The 16687-nt window shown below is 50.1% G+C and overlaps 5 protein-coding genes across 5 annotated transcripts; 2 read left to right on the top strand and 3 right to left on the bottom strand.

Moving 5' to 3' along the window:
* Positions 1-711: 711 nt before the first annotated feature.
* On the top strand, positions 712-2445 carry Z518_09534 (uncharacterized protein; the record flags this gene model as incomplete). The annotated part of the gene is made up of 2 exons (XM_013413489.1): positions 712-1043; positions 1095-2445. The coding sequence occupies 2 exons, from the start codon at positions 712-714 to the stop codon at positions 2443-2445; spliced, it is 1683 nt and encodes a 560-aa protein (XP_013268943.1).
* A 3100-nt stretch (positions 2446-5545) lies between these two features.
* On the top strand, positions 5546-7375 carry Z518_09535 (uncharacterized protein; the record flags this gene model as incomplete). The annotated part of the gene is made up of 2 exons (XM_013413490.1): positions 5546-6876; positions 6940-7375. 2 exons carry the CDS (start codon positions 5546-5548, stop codon positions 7373-7375), a joined length of 1767 nt encoding a protein of 588 aa, XP_013268944.1.
* A 592-nt stretch (positions 7376-7967) lies between these two features.
* Positions 7968-9952, bottom strand: Z518_09536 (uncharacterized protein; the record flags this gene model as incomplete). Its single annotated transcript, XM_013413491.1, has 7 exons — positions 7968-8145; positions 8205-8619; positions 8710-8827; positions 8928-9224; positions 9283-9415; positions 9473-9560; positions 9613-9952. 7 exons carry the CDS (start codon positions 9950-9952, stop codon positions 7968-7970), a joined length of 1569 nt encoding a protein of 522 aa, XP_013268945.1.
* A 1704-nt stretch (positions 9953-11656) lies between these two features.
* Z518_09537 (uncharacterized protein) lies at positions 11657-13147 on the bottom strand (the record flags this gene model as incomplete). Its single annotated transcript, XM_013413492.1, has 4 exons — positions 11657-12099; positions 12150-12322; positions 12372-12853; positions 12911-13147. 4 exons carry the CDS (start codon positions 13145-13147, stop codon positions 11657-11659), a joined length of 1335 nt encoding a protein of 444 aa, XP_013268946.1.
* Positions 13148-14752: 1605 nt separating this feature from the next.
* Z518_09538 (uncharacterized protein) lies at positions 14753-16361 on the bottom strand (the record flags this gene model as incomplete). Its single annotated transcript, XM_013413493.1, has 2 exons — positions 14753-15687; positions 15743-16361. The coding sequence occupies 2 exons, from the start codon at positions 16359-16361 to the stop codon at positions 14753-14755; spliced, it is 1554 nt and encodes a 517-aa protein (XP_013268947.1).
* Positions 16362-16687: the final 326 nt, after the last annotated feature.

Genomic DNA, 16687 nt, shown 5'->3' on the forward strand with positions numbered 1-16687 from the left:
TGCATTGGTTGGCATACGGAAAAAGGAGGAGGGCAACCTGTGAGCGAGGGAGAAGAATGAAAGAGTATGAGTGATTGAGAGAGAGAGCCGAATGCAGAACTGAAGTCGCATGTGGTCTATCGAGAAACAGCAACACGTCATTCATTATAACCCAGATCAGTCCCACCCTTGCACCATCAGCTCTCGGTACTCACTCTGGTTTGGGTCCGAAAGCAACAGGCTAACAATGCGTCGATGCTGCCGATGTTACATGCTAGCATGAAGGCTTGCCCTAGTCTTGCTGAATTACCGTTCTGATATGGCATGAGGGAGGACGCCCTTTATAATGACAAGTCGACAAAGGCGCGGTCACGGGGCCGCCATGACGCATAGGGCATAGTGTCACGGATCTGGCGGTTGTTCATTGGTGGATCTGGACCTCATTTGATCAGGCCGACGATAAGCGCATTTTTCCCACCCTCTCCCATCCACAAAACCATCCGTCTCCTTTTCATTCTCTCTTCATTTCTCGATAAACTACCAATCTGGCTATTTTGCTTTCCATACCACCATCACAGGACCACCCCAGCCCGCTCCCGGCCACCCTCCTCGAAACCGTGACTAACCTCTCTCCCAATATCCCACACCCCATAGCTACATTCAAGTACATCTCTTTCAACGCTTTTCTCCGCCTCATCCCTAGATTGGATACACCGCCCCAGATACACCAACATGGCTCCCCACGCTGAGGTTGAAGCTGTCACCGACACATCTTCTGTGGTCCTTTCCGATCCTGTTCTGACCAAGAGTGAAACTCACCCAAGATTCACCGTCGATCATGTATTACCACATCGGCAACAATCTCAACCGCCATCCACCGCCGTTGCTGCCTTTGCCAATGCCACTATGTTCAAAAGCAAAGGCTGCCTTAAAAAGCCGAAAGCGAAAAGATTTGACCATCGTCTTACTACCGAAAGCAAGAGCAGACAACCGTCTTCTTTGAAAGGCGCAATGAAATACTTTCGACCCGAAACGATTAGCCTTTGCGGGGGATTACCTTCCAGGTGGGCTCTATAGGACCTGTACTGTCTCTGCGTCAGCTAAGTATATCCCAGTGACTACTTTCCCTTTGAGCAAATCAGTGCCAAACTACCCTTACCACCTCAATTTTCCGAGGTTGACACCGCCATATCCGGGGAAATTTTCTCCTCTGGCAAGCATGACGCGAGGGATGGAAAATCCCTATTCGATCTCTCCATTGCTCTCAATTATGGTCAGTCCATGGGCCCAGGGGCCCTGCTTCGATTCATTACAGAACACACCGAAATCGTTCATAATCCACCGTATTCCGACTGGGAGATCTGTCTGTCAACTGGGAGCACCTCTGCTCTGGAAATCTCACTCCGCATGTTCGCCGAACGAGGCCACTATGTCATCACGGAGGAGTATACCTTCAGCAGTGCCATTGAGACAGTCACTCCTCTCGGTTGCAAAATGCTCGGCATCAAGATGGATGCTGATGGGATGCTTCCGGATGATTTGGATCGTGTTCTTTCCACCTGGGATGAATCTGCACGGAGGGCACCAAAACCGTTTCTGGTCTACACTGTACCAACTGGACAGAACCCCACAGCCAGTACGCAACCGGTTCAACGAAGAAAAGATCTCTACGCAGTCGCCGAAAAACACGACTTGTTCATCCTCGAAGACGAACCCTATTACTTCCTACAAATGGAGCCATACGTCTCTGGCCAAACACACAACGTATCAAAGCCATTCAAACCCGTCCCAGTGGCGGATTTTCTCTCCCACCTCGCCCCCTCTTACCTCTCTCTCGATACCTCGGGTCGAGTTCTCCGCCTAGACTCGTTCTCCAAGATCATTGCTCCAGGAAGCCGCTGCGGCTGGGTCACCGGATCACCACAAGTCATTGAACGCTTCATCCGCCACAACGAGGTCAGCGCCCAAAACCCCGCCGGCTTTACCATGACTGTTCTCTACAACCTTCTGGAGGAGAATTGGGGTCACAAGGGCTTTCTAGAGTGGCTTATGTACGTCCGTGCAGAGTACACCCGGAGACGAGATATCATAGTCAATGCGTGTGAATCGCATCTGCCCAGCGAAGTCGCAAGCTGGGTCCCGCCTAAGGCCGGTATGTTCCACTGGATCAAGGTGGACATGACCAAACATCCACTCTACCAAGCACAATCTAAATCCAAAGGAATCGATTACGCCACACTTTTGGAGATTGAGGATTCGGTTTTCCTATCGGCAGTCGATCAAGGCGTCTTGTGCGCCAAAGGGTCCTGGTTCAGAGCCCAGAGGGGCAGTGACACCGAACTATTTTTCCGGACGACCTTTGCCGCTGCGCCGGCGGAGAAAATCATCGAGGCCATTAGAAAATTGGGTGTGGCCATGAGAACGGAGTTTGGATTAGGAAAAACTCAAAATGGACATGCAAAGTGATGAGTGAGGCTTTGCTCTGGCTGATGGGGATCCGCCGAAATATTCTCAGACTCAAATTCAACCTGAAATTTCTAGACACCGAAGCTGACGTTGTGGATTGAATTGGTTGGATGGCCGTTGAGAGAAGATCCGATGTACCCAATCTTCGGCCCACAAAATGACGATGGTGGAATTAAGCTATCTCAGCCACAACAACGATCCGTCACAATACAGCTTAGGATCTCGCGTCCTCGAAATCTTGTCGCCTTTGGGACTCAGAATTCCCACTCATTCACCGCCCAGCCTCTACTGTATTACAACGAATGAGTTCGTAGTGCGCGCGACTAATGTTCTTCCTCGCTACCGCATACGATCCCGACGTGCTTCCGATGTCCGATTTCCACCCAATTTTGAACATGTCTTCCACGGCGGCGCAAAGCATCACGAGCCAACGAAAGGAACGCAATGGCAGCAAGTTCCCAAAAGGGCCAAAAATGGCATGGGTGCAAGTGTATATACATCTAGCATTGTATTCTGCATTTTGCATATTATATCATTTGGGGCATTGTCGTCACGATAGCATAGCCATGGCGATAGCATAGATAGCTTACTGGGTAGCTAGCCGGTAACTATCAGTGTCCCAACGCCCGCTCACGTGGGTTTTCTATAGATGCTATAGTGAAAATAGATTTATTTGAGGAGACTACATCCGCATCCGACTGCTCTGTCTTGAAGGAAGAAGCGCGTGACTGTATTTCAGGCGTAGCACATGCTCTTGGATTGGATATATAATAGGTATAACTGCACTTTCCCTCCAGTGAGTTCTCTCTCTTCCCTCCCAGTTCTCCGCTCATGGTGGAGGAATCGCCACGTGGTGTTGATGTGTATGTATTCATGCGTATATGTGGACATGGCTCGACGTGGTATATTAGAGAATAATCGGCTTGGCTCTTTTTTCGGTGACTAGATCCAGTGCGGTATTGCGTTCATAGTGAAGAGAAGGGCCAGATATTTCGACTGGAACCATGCAGATACGGCCGTTGTTCATGCAGAACGAAGTGAGTCGAGTGAAGTCGTTATGGCAGTCAAATCTCCGAATCATTGGGTTTTTGTTGGGTGTTGTGTTCGGATCGGTGGTCCGGAAGTGATAAGGTTTTTTTTTTTTTTTTTTCCATTTTCCCATTTTCCTTTTTCGTACGCGGCGGTCGATATTTCAATCTGGTGTGTGCTCTTGAATCTTCCTTGGGTTGCTTCTTCTCTAGGACCTTGCCCTTGCTGTGCTCTCTGCATGACCAGCTGACCAATCCTGAAGGAATTGAATATTCAAGATTTCACTCTCCAGCCGCATCAAATCCGTTCCATTCCCCTAATGGCTCCGTTATGGCCTTCGTATACTTATCCATGCCCGAGAAGCGTCGACATTCCAATTGCAAGGGCTCTCAACATAGCCAATGGCGGATGACCTGGCAGATGATGTGGATTGCTGTCCTGTCCGGATTCAGAGACTCTGTTAACCTAATGAACGTTTTCCTAGCCCATTCAAGTCAGGCGTGCGGTTCACGGCGACATCCACGACTGGTGATCGATTCACTAGGGAATGTAGCGTGTGGGGAACGGGCATAGATGCGGATTCATGAATCCTAGGGAACAGTACCATGATTTTCCTCACTGGGCATTGTGCTCGCCCGATCATCGTGGACATTTACCTTCTAATTGCACCACAGCATCAAATGGGCAGCGGATAAGTCGTCGCTGTGGCTGAACCTGAACGTGAGATGTAATGGATGGCATTTTTGAACAACGCTCATCCAAAGGCAAGGGATTCGCACGAGGGCACGCCGCCAGGAGACTTGGAGATGAAATGATGTTAATAGTGCGCCATGGCAAGCCCTCTGGTCCCGTCCGTCGACAACGGAAAGGTATTAGGCCGAGACGAAGGGGGAAGGTCGACCGATTTGTTCCAAGGGCAGGTTAACCGACAGAGCAACGATTATGGCAACTCAACCGAAGAGGGAAAAAAATGTCAGAGAAATGAGAATGCCAATCATGATTCGGTACCTCATATCTGATACTCATCTTTGACGTCAAATCCACAGCTGGATCAACTTTGATTCTTTCGATAAACGAGTCGCGTGGTCTTTTTTCCCCCCTCGTGCACATCTCGTGCTGATTCGTCTCTCAGCCACCAGAATGCTCGGCCCTAGGGCCCTGCTTCAGGCTATTCTGGCCGTTCGAGAAATCTCCACAAAGGTTAAAATTTTCTGAAAAACTGCAACCTCACTCGGCATTCGGGGGATGTCCATATCCACGGGGTGACACAAAATGACACAAATTATTAACTAAAAGAAGGGGAGATAGAAGGTACACACAGACCAGGCCGAAACGCCCATTCTAGGGAGATGGAGATTGATCCCGAAGCAGAACAATCACCATGTACGAGGAAAGGTAGGTACATATGTACAGGTTTGAGGCCGTTATACGTACGGACTGGGGAATGATAACAGGGAGACGCCCTCTTCCGGAGACCTTTGGCTGTTTGCTCGCTTGTTTCTTCCAGCAGCAGCAGAGGGGGATCAAGTTCATCGCCGGGCTCCGAAACCCCAGACACTGACCGAGCGAGCCAGAAGCAACTTTGGCAATTTCAGCCAACCGACTGGCATCCTGCTATCACTTGGCCAAGGCGCCAACCTCCTAAAAGCATCGCCAAGGGGAAGGCCAAGGTAGAGCGACCCCCATCTGATCAGATTCAGGTCAAGCGGAACCCGCCTCTGGCCTTGGCATGAGGTTCCCCCCACCACTCACGTTCCGCCCTCGGGTACCTCCCCCTCCCTCAGATCCACTGGAAGATGCTCCACGCTCCGTCTACCCACATGCGAGCCACCCAGAGCCTTATCGTACCATCTGCTTTTCAGCTTCCGCTCGGCCATTCAGAGCCCAGCCTTACACCAGACCTGTAGCATATCTCTGATTGATATCTGGAGATCTATATCTCAAGGGATATGTATATATCATTTCATCATTCCTCTCAATCTCCTCGACTCCAGCACCGAGACCTTTTCTCTCTATCCTCTCCAATCCGTTCTATACCTCCGCGACCACCATCACCACCACCACCGCCATTATGGGCATCAACGAATGGATTCACAACACCAACTTGGCCGTTGCGCGCTCCTTCGTGGGCAGACGGTTTCGTCTTGATGGCTCCGGTCACCCCAAAGAACGCAAAGGAAGCTACTTCTTCACCGAGATCCGTGCTGGTTTAGCTACTTTTTTCGCAATGGCCTACATCATCTCAGTCAACGCCACTATCGTCTCGCAATCTGGTGGTACCTGTGTCTGCCCGCCTGACAGTCCCGATTTGTGTGACAGCGACCCCGACTATATGCTCTGCGTCGCCGATGTCCAACGGGACTTGGTCACTGCCACGGCCGCCATCTCGGCCCTGACCACATTCTGCATGGGTCTCTTCGCAAACATGCCCATTGCTCTGGCTCCCGGCATGGGCTTGAATGCCTACTTTGCCTACACCGTGGTGGGTTACCACGGATCCGGCCTTGTTCCGTACCAAGTAGCCGTCACCGCCGTCTTTGTCGAGGGTTTCGTTTTCGTCGGCCTCACTATTCTTGGTCTACGACAATGGCTTGCCCGAGCCATCCCTGCATCCATCAAGTTGGCCACAGGTGTCGGCATCGGTCTCTACCTGACTTTGATCGGGCTGACCTACAGCGCTGGTATCGGAGCTGTCACGGGCGCGCAAGCCACTCCTCTCGAACTCGCCGGTTGCAAGTCCGAATTTCTCGACGAAACCGGCCTCTGCCCATCCGCGTACAAAATGCGCAACCCAACAATGTGGATTGGCATTTTCTGCGGCGGTGTCTTCACGGTCTTGCTCATGATGTTCCGCGTCAAGGGAGCCATTATCTTCGGCATTTTGCTCGTCAGCATCATCTCCTGGCCCCGCGGCACTCCCGTTACCTACTTCCCTTATACCGATCTGGGCAACGACATGTTCGACTTTTTCAAAAAAGTCGTCACCTTCCACCCCATCAAGAACATCCTGACTGTTCAGGAATGGGATATTTCCGGGTACGGAGGCCAATTCGGTCTTGCATTTATCACTTTCCTCTACGTCGACATCCTCGATTGTACCGGTACTTTGTATTCGATGGCGCGATTCTGCGGTGCCATTGACGAGAAGACACAAGATTTCGAGGGCTCTGCCGTTGCATACCTGGTCGATGCCTTTGGCATTTCCATCGGCGCGTTGTTCGGCACTCCGCCAGTGACGGCCTACATTGAGTCCGGTGCCGGTATTTCAGAAGGAGGCGCCACCGGTCTCACGGCCATCACCACCGGTATCTGCTTCTTTATTTCTATCTTCTTCGCCCCCATTTTTGCCTCCATCCCACCTTATGCTACGGGAACGGTTCTCGTCATCGTCGGCTCCCTCATGTGAGTTTTCTCCCATTCCACAAAACCAACCAAGGAACAAGAACTGACCAATTATGTCTCCAGGGCCAAAGCCGCAGCAGATATCAACTGGCGATACATCGGCGATGCGATCCCGGCCTTCTTGACCATCGCCATCATGCCATTCACCTACAGTATCGCCTATGGTCTGATCGCCGGCATTATTTCTTACATGATCCTCAACACGATCGTGTGGCTTGTCGAAAAAGGCTCGGGTGGCCGCATCAAGCCCGCCGACAAGGAATACAAGGATCACTGGACCTGGAAGATCGAAGGCGGTCTTTTGCCTCCTTGGTTAGTCCGTGCTGCAAAGGGCAAGAAGGACTTCTGGCGCCCATACGATGATGTTGAACATAATGTCCCCGGCACTACGCTCGAGGGCAAGGAAACTGTCCAGGCTGCTAAGGGGTCTGAGACTCCGGAGGCCGGTGCGCTAAGAGACGGCAGTACCAGCGAGGAAGGCGAGAAGGTCAAGGTGTAAATTCCCAAATTGTATTTCGGTGGTGCATGCTGTATCTTTGGTGTCTTGGGGTAGATCTAGCTGTGTATATGTGTGAAAAAGTTGTGAAGCCGAGTATGAGAATGGCTGTTAGTAGCAGGTTTCTGTTCCGCTCTATGGATCCAGTCCACCGCGGTATTGAACCGAAGGAGCAAATATGATGAGTTCGGGACTTGGGTTGTCGCATATACGTAGTCACTTTTATTGCTTGTCACCTTTCGCGGCGTCATCCGCGGCCAAAATGTCCCGCTCGAATGTTAATTTGGATATCAATCGGTGGTATCTACTAGGAAATACCTAGTTTTGTGGATTCGAGCGTTGTCACCTTTGGAGACTGACGTCGAGGGCTCTTGAAACAATTATGATCGAGCTCGTCCCACCGGTGCCCCATATTCGTCAGGTCCAAGAACACCCTGTCATTGACTCATCACCGTCACCACCGCTTGTCCATACATATATGTCCTTGGCGAAATATAGAATCCATCGCCCCTTCCACAACATTTCGCCCATGGACTCTGTGCGCCTCCAGCAACCAACTAACCATTTGCTTCCTGCCTTGATTGAGGATCCTGGACTAGTAGATATACCTAAAATTCAAATTCTCACGATCTGTCAGATCCCCAAAAGCTGTGGCATCGAGATCTCTGCCCTCCAACCCTCCCTCCTCTTGCGCCTGGATCTTATCACGTCTCCGGTTCTCGCGACTCATTAAGACCCAGAATGTGATGATGACGCAGACTTCGAGTAAGTGACTGCAGGATCAATCCATCAATGGAGAGTTCTTGTTATGGAGAGAGGTTCAGTTGCGTACCTGACGATCATACTCCAAATGCCCAACTCATAGTTCGGTGCCTGGTCCGTCTTATAGAAGAACGGACCGGCGATGTTACCGGTACAATAACCCAAGAAGAGAACGGCATTTGTGACAACTTTCTTCGTGTGGCCGCCTGTATTGGCAATTTGCAGCGACAGAATCATGACGAACGCCGCGTTGTATGGCCCCGTGAGCAAGTAGCAGATATATCGGCCTGCATGGTGCGATTGATCGACGAAACGCAATCCAAATGCGCCGGCAATGTTGGGGCAGAGAAACAACAGGATGAATAGGCATCGGTTGTTGTTTGGGAAACGGTCGTTCAAGAACACGCATAAAAGGATGGAAAGGATGATGAAGCAGCCATAGGGGATTTGCATGAGGGTTGTGACGAGGGTGGAAAATCCGAAGCCTATATGGGGAGAGAATTTAGTATTTTGCTTGGTCGGAAGTGGCACAAGGGGAGTGGGAGTATGTGGCGCTTTTAAAGTGCGCGACGTACCTTTGATAATGATGGTGCCGAAATTCGAGATGCCGCCGTTGGGAATGTTGCACACCATGCCTAGGATGAAGAAGAGGTAGAGTTTGATGTCCATGAAAGCTTCCAGGACTTGATAAGGCTAGGACCATTTACGTGAGCCGAATTGGGCCAAAAATAAATGCTTGAATATCCGTCGCGAGATACATCGAGAAAAATGACAGATCAATGGATGTCCTCACCTTCAAATGTTTATTCTCGATACCGGTTTGATTGCTCTTCAATCTCTCGACGGCAATCCTCCTTTCTCGATCATTCAGAAACTTCGCTGTTACGGGGGAATCGGGCATGAAGATGCCGATGACAATGCCCCAGGCGCAACACAAAGAGCCAACAATGATGAATTCGTAGCGCCATGATGCCAATGCACCTTTGATGTGACCGATTCCATAGCCTAGGAGGCCACCCAGGGCGATCCCGGCACCATTTGCTGTGTACCATAGTCCGATCCGCAAGGGTTGCTCTCGTCGCGTGTACCACTGGCCAAAGCAGTTAGCAATCTGGGAATCTCTCAGGTCAACTTAGTTTCGCACTTACCATGACTGTGATCAGCATGAATGAGGGATCCGAGCATGCTTCTGCTGCTCCTGCCAACGCTCTGAGAACCCCAAGAGTGGCGAAGCTGTTGCAGGCGGCTTGGAGAATCAGGAAGAATCCCCATAGAAAAATGCTATCGAAAGTGAGTATGTTGGCATTCTCGGGGGGAAGTTAATAAGAAAGCACGTACTTGAAACCGAGATATTTACCCAATGGTAATCTCTGCATCAAGAAGTTGGTTGGAAATGCCCAGGCAAGGAAGCCAAAGTAGAAAAGACCTGGATTGGTGTTAAGAACGATGATATTTCCCATTTTATCACATCAACTCACTGCTCAGCCAATTGTATTGGGTTCCATGAAGGTTGAGATCTTCTCTGATGCCAAAGATTGCGGCATATGACAGTGTGGTTTTGTCAATGTAAAAGAAAGCGTAGTTGACCGCGATCAAGGGAAGAATCAGAAGATCGATTTTTCGGATGAGTTTTTTCTCTTCGACTGGATCAATCGGTTCGTGCAAGTCATCGGCATTTTGGAAAAGTTTCAATGCCACGTCGCCATCCTGGGTTTTGGATTTCGATGAGAACTTGAATTTGTGTGTTGTCGGCGGGAGATTGAGGCTGTTGATTTCATCGTGCGTGGTGATCGCTTTGTCATCGGCTTTGTTGGCCATCTTGTCGATTGGTAAAGGCTCTGGGGAACCACCAAAACCGAGGGATGTAAGCTCAGTTGTTATGCCCTGGGATTCTTAATATCAAATCGTAGGAGAAAAAAAAAAAGGAAGCAAATCTGGCCTGCAGAAGGAGAAGAGTCGGGTACGGTATTTGAGATTCTGGGCGAGGAATTTAGTCAAAGGACAACAGCGCAAAATTCCAACTCCGGGATGACCATATGATGACGGTGGAACATCATGTCGAGAGAATCCATGAACGTTCAGGGGTTTGTGGTGTATCCAAGAGAAAGTGTACCCACGATTGCAATCTCGTATTCAATCATTGCTTGAGTTTGCTTAGCGGGCTTGTTTGGATATCAAATCGGAATGCAAGAAAGGATTCAAGACCCTGGTTACATGTCCCCAAATCATGGAAATGTGCGGGGAAGAAATGGGGGATTGGCGGAGGAAACTCCTCTGCGGAATATTGAACAGACCAGTTCGGCCTGCACTGGCCCGGTCGGGATTTGGGAATTCGTGACTCGAATATCTCCTTTGGTCGGTTGTGGTGAGAGAGAACTGCTAGTAGTTGAAGCTTTCAAAACCGACGAGTCGAAGTTTTTACAGGTTTGAAAACCGGATACTATCACCCGACTCTCAGTTTTTGCTTCATCTTGGATTATTCGTGTGATTTGTGAACGTCATTTGGCCCGACGGATCATCCGTCGGAATTGACATCTCGAAATGGTGGGATATCGGGCAAGGATCGGTAAATGGATTCGAGAACTTGTGGGATGATGGTTTGTCCCCCCAGACCCCACGTGGAGAAGTATTCATGGAGCCAGTGAACTGCTTACCAGGGTTGTTTTGATCGAAACTCCAACCGCAGGACGGATTCTAGCTCGAAAAATCCAACGATATGTGTCCTAGATGACCGATCGGTCCGAGACGGTGGCTAGGCCGTTGGATTCCCTCGAGCAGACGAGAACGTGGCTCTTCCGCTATCATAGTTGGAGACACGGGCAGAATACCACACTTGACCCCATCTTAGGCTGTGGATATGGGCTTCTGGAGTTGTTGCAGATGCCAATGTGTTGAACAGCCTTTTCACCAGAGGATGCCTGATAAAGTTTCCTGTCTCTCTTCTCCAAAAGGCGAGAAGACCGAGGGCGTGGATGATCTCTGGGAACTTGTCAGCGTAGCTCATGAAGAAGCCTGGTCTGCCAGAACTGCTTTCCTCAAAGTTAGCATGTAGAAATAGAAAGTTGGATATTGCAAGAGCTGAAGTCGCTGAAATAAAAATGCCGTAGTCTCGCTCTGCCCCGCGGGAAAACATTGCCATAGTGTACAAATACTCCGCCGGTTATTTCTCCCTACTCCTTAAAAGCAAATTTCTTTCTCAAAAAGTTTGTTGAAATTCGGGCAGTCTCGCCTGACGGTATACCGTCGGCTTACCTCACTTTATCATCGTAAAATCCTGTTGAAGAGCCTGTCACTCCAAGTCACTCTCATGTACCCTGGAGGCATTGCTCGAACTCCCGTCGTAACCTCCTCTCTCGCACCTGATATGTCGCAACTGGATACAAGATGGGTATCAATGATGAAGTGTAACAAAGGAACAAACATCCAAACCAAATCCCTGATTGATATGCAGTATCCTAATTCGCCCCGAGAATGATGCATATGCCTCCAAACTCCCGGCTTCAAAGCTCTCCGTCAAAGCGTTTATCCTGCCAGAGCGACCTTAATATGCAACTTGGGATCTGATATCGAATTGAGGAAACCCGCTACCGTGGATTCAGCAATGCTGGCATCGAAGTTGGTGTCATCTCGAAGGACAATGATATGGGCAGTGCTTGAACTCCCGTCAAACAGAACCGCAACTTTCTTGGTTCCACTGATCGGTCGTGGGAACCAGTTCGAATCTCCGAGGGAGTGAACTCCATGCCAAGTGGATTTGCATTTCTGATTGCCAGAATCCAAGACCTCAAAGACGTCGAATTCACCACATCCAGAATCCCAGCATGAGCATTTTCCGTACTGTAATGTTCGAGGAATCTGAGCATTGAGCATCCAAGCTGCGGGCATGTCAGCGTTGAATCCGGTGGCTCCCGAAAGTGGCATGCTGAAGTCGAGAAGGAACAGTTTCGATGCTCCGTCAAATCCGTCTGTTCACGACTCAGCAACGGCATTAAAGCAGGACAGAGGGTTTACTCACGATAAGCGACAGTGCCATCTCTGACTGTTCCACATCCACCATCCGAACATGGTTTGTCTGTCATCAAGACAAATTCACTGTTATCGCCGATCAAAGTATCTGCCAGCGTCACTGGTGATGGTGAACCGGCGCTGTTATCGGCGGAAGCATACGAGAGCGACATGCCCCACACACTACACTTGTCAACATGGGACCTCGATCCATCCCGGGTTTGCCACTTACGTATCAAATACACCGGATCCTTGGCCCCCATGGTGATTCAGGAAAACCAGTCCATCTGCAATACCCTGTTCGGCATTGTAATATGCTTGTCTTCCCCATTGTCCCGGACCGACATTCATACTGGGGGCAGCCGTCGGAGAGCCATATACCGCAGTCGCGAGAGTGACCGCTTCCTCAGCCGCTGGAGCTGCTGTGGCTGCTGTTGCTGGGGCAGATCCGTCATATTCGTTGGTCCAAGTCACGACCTTCCCATTTATAGTAGCGATAACCACATCGCCCACTGCGCGCTTCTCCCCGACAATATCCATATCCTCATCATGAACCTCTCTGGCGGCGTGGTTGTGATGATGATGATGCAATTGCTGATGCGCATGGCGACGCTGAATGGGAGGAGGATGAATTGACCTTTTTGTCTCACTGGATCCTGAAGTATAAAATGCAAATTGCTTCAAATGGATAGGGCCTCGAAAATGCCAGGATACCTAAAGAAAGAACAGGTAAGAATTGACAGGTGAAATCAAGAGCTCTTTACAGCTCACCTCACCGTCCATGGGTGCCATTCCTCCGTGATACGATTGGTCGGCAAATGTACATTCGCCATTTGGTCCCATCTGTGTGACTTTTTGGTACTGACCAGCAGTACCGAAGTTGGAATATGAAATGGCTCCGACCTCATTGCAATACCAATTTCCCTTTTCTTCGTAACAATCTGGGTTTTGAGCGACGACTGCACTGGCAGCCACCATCAGCCCACCAGCCCCCCAGGCATACTTCATTTTGCCTTCGACGTGGAATGATGCTGTGATATGTCGTTGGTAGGTTGTGCTTGGGTTGGCTGAGAGTTGTTGAACAATGTCAATGGTGTCCGATATTATGGGTAAGATCGACAGTTTTGAATTGCGACTATTGAGGTCGTGGTCAAATATAGCAAAAAAGAACGGTCCGGTTTTCGAAGGCGATGATGATGCTCACTTGGTCCATGTGCCGTTTGCAGGGACTTCGGAATGAAAAGGTTTATAGAAATCAAGAGCACAGAGCAATATCGGAATAATTGAATAGGGTGAAAAACGAATGGAGCGAACAAAGAAATTGGCCTTTCCCTTCCAGGTCCGGATGTTGTGGTGACTCTGGAGATAAAGAATCGTACGGCCCTCCAGAGGGATGTGATGGCTCGTTCGATAGCGGAGTGATCAAAGCAGACAAGGCTCCATTGTTGGGTGGTGTGAATTTGATTGGATTCGCCCAGCACCCATCGAAGTCCTTCGGGGTCTGCCTAGAAATTTGTCCGCTTACTGCCCAGAGCCCTCGGACCATCCCTAATTTCCTGCATCCCTCTTTCCGGGCGGGCTTGGTGCTAAGATCTGGGTGACCTTTACCTAAACCACGGGCGTTCAAGCCTTTTCCCTCACCCACCTCCCTTCACCCTGCTTATTTAGAACATCATAGCCCTTAACCTGTGTGCTTCATCGCTCATACATGTCACTTGGCAGGAGGTTGCCGTGAGATTGCCCCAAGGAATGCCGAGCATACTGTGTTGTTCTATTTTTCTTGTTGACCGTCCCAAGGGAAATTGATAGTTTACGTACGCTTGACGAGAAGAAGGGGACGAACTCACGAACGCACCATAGAGCACGCGATCATGGAGGTCACTTGCCAGTGTGTGAAGCAGCGTCTGCGCCAGGGAGATATACCATCACCACCGTTGAATACGGACCATCCTCTCACTTATGCAAACTTTGAATGGAGTACGCGGCAAGGAGTCCCATTGATCTCGTATACCAATCACCCTTGTTCAATTGTCACCTCAGGGCTACGTACACTAGCCAGATCAGACTACCACCAAACAAAGTTCCGTTTACGTCCTGTGTGCTTGAGAGGAATAAGTCTGGTCAGTCATTTACTAGTCATGGACGTGCAGCACATGGACGTGGGTCCACCATTAGACTCTGGTGTTTAATATTTGTTGCTCTTGGTTACATGTCATTCAGGGTGTTTTTGAGCATATTGTCTCCTTTTCCCTCCATGTGCTCGTGGCGTCATCAAGAGCCAATATCACCTCTCATGGCACGATGTAGTCATAACGCTCTCCATTCCCCAGGCGCCTCGAGGCAAATGATGTCGGATTCGATTCGAGAAATCTCACCACTTCCAACACAGGGATAAAAGGGAATAGGGTGTCTTTCTTGAGAGCTGTCATTCATGCCATCCTGACTGGGATTCACCGGTCGGCCGCGCGTGCCATACATGGGGCACTTTTCTATCTAAAAGATTAGCAAAGAACAGGCCGCCGGGCGCCACCAACACCGCGCTTCAGCCTTCCTCCTGCCGAGCCAGGTATCTTCCTTGACTCCGACAAAGAGAGACCCACTGCCGCCGGTAGGTCATGGCTTCTCTCGGCTCTTAACCTTGGTCCAACCACTCTTACCCTTGGCCCGGGCATTATCCTCCTCTACACCAGCCACTTTGGCGGCGGCGGCGGTGGTCATGATGCTTCTTGCATCATCGTAGTCTTTCCCGTCCATCGCCTTAGCCTTGATGAACACGGCCTCATCCATCTTCTCCCCTCCATCATCCCATTCCTGTTCATCAAGCAGTTCCCATTCAGCATTGTTCATTTCTACCAAAAGATGTTTCTTCAAGGGATCGGCGACCATGGTGTATTTGTTCAGGCGCCACGAACGGGATGGGTTGTCGGCGGAATCATTCGCGCGCCCAAGAAAGGTATGTGCCGAAGTGTGTGATGTTGAACCCAGTCGACCAGGAACCGGGGGGTTTTCAGGAGATGGACGTTGACGGTTTTGAATTTCTCGTTGAGTGAGAACACGGAATGTGGCAGCAGATTGTTGAGGAGCTAAGATCATCTGGTACAGGTTGCGACCGATGTCACAGATATCTTCCCACGTCTCCGTACCTGCAACGAATCCTTGCGTGCGAGAAAGCCATGCAATGTCCCAAGCAAGAAGAGAAATGCCTTCCAAGAAGAAGTTGAATGCCAACGGTTCCTTCTTTGCCAACTGGACCACCGATTCGTTATGGTCGTCAGTACCGATGAATAGAGGACGGGGTCGAGGAAATGAACTGAGATCCATTCGAGAAGCAGTCGGGCTGCTGGGTGCTGAAAGACTCGAACCGGTACCGGGGAACGGGATACGTTGGTCAAAATATGATGTGAGAGGGGTATTGATTGTTGGGAGCGGATAATCTCGACGGGGAAGTGTGATTTCCGCAGGGAGTCTGATACCAATGTAGAACGCACAGAGATAGACCAGGCGAGTAGCATGTCCAAGAACCGCGCTGAGTTCGGTGCATCGCATGTCTAGATTCCAAAGTTAGTGAGATTCACATGGCAATGCTGGGCCGGGCTGGTATACTGTTGATTTCCTTCAAATCTGGCAGTACGAGACCTCCAAGAGAATAGCGATCTTTAATCGTACCATCTTTGGCCTTTCTCTTGGAGTGTCGCAGCCTCAACAACGTAGCAGCTTCTCGACAGAGTGTGGCTTTCGCTTCGACAGTCTTGTTATGGAGAGCATCATTTTGGGCTTCTTGCTTGACACAGGCATCCTCGAGATCCTGGAGTTTCTTCCGGCCTTTGGTGGCCAGAGCATGTTTGGCGATTTCCAGATTGGCTCTTTTCTCAGCCAGACGCTCTCGCACGGCCTTGGCCTGAGCTTGTTTCTCCTCGGTGTCTTTTTGGATTTCCTGAATCTGACGCTCCATTTCTTCTTTCTCCTCTTGAAGGCGCTGACCGTCGTTGTTGCTTTGCTGATGCTGCCACGCTTCTCTGAGTTTCGTGGTCTCCTCATCGATAGGTTTGGAAGTATCAAGCTCTGGGCGGACGATGGCTTCGACTTTGCGACGAAGCTCCTCTTTCTGAAGTAAGATGTGAGCGAGTTGATTTCTCACCCCGTAGAGCATGTTGCGGGCGCATGTTATGCAGTGCATTCCACCGTCAGCGGCAGGATGTTGCTTGCAAATAGAGCAATCCATCTGGCGAGACTGTTCGGTATCGACACAAATGAATGAGGAATCGGTGTCAGAAGCGCTATTCAAGGAACGGGTGATCTCATGTTCTGTGGTCTCGTGGCCGTTAACCTCCGCATCCAGCGACACCGGCGGTGGTGAGTTTCCGCTGGAAAGGAATCTGAAATCATGATGTCAGAACAGACTTAGGACGTGCTAGGGTTGTGCATCAAAGCACGATCATAGATAGCCGGTTGGCATTGTCTATCTCAAGGGTCTCGAGGATAACATGGAGAAATAGGCAGCACGTCCCTGGATCGGACGGATTTGAGGCTGGGCTTCATGAGCGGCAA

The sequence above is a fragment of the Rhinocladiella mackenziei genome, assembly GCF_000835555.1.
Source record: "Rhinocladiella mackenziei CBS 650.93 unplaced genomic scaffold supercont1.7, whole genome shotgun sequence".
Lineage (NCBI taxonomy): Eukaryota > Fungi > Ascomycota > Eurotiomycetes > Chaetothyriales > Herpotrichiellaceae > Rhinocladiella > Rhinocladiella mackenziei.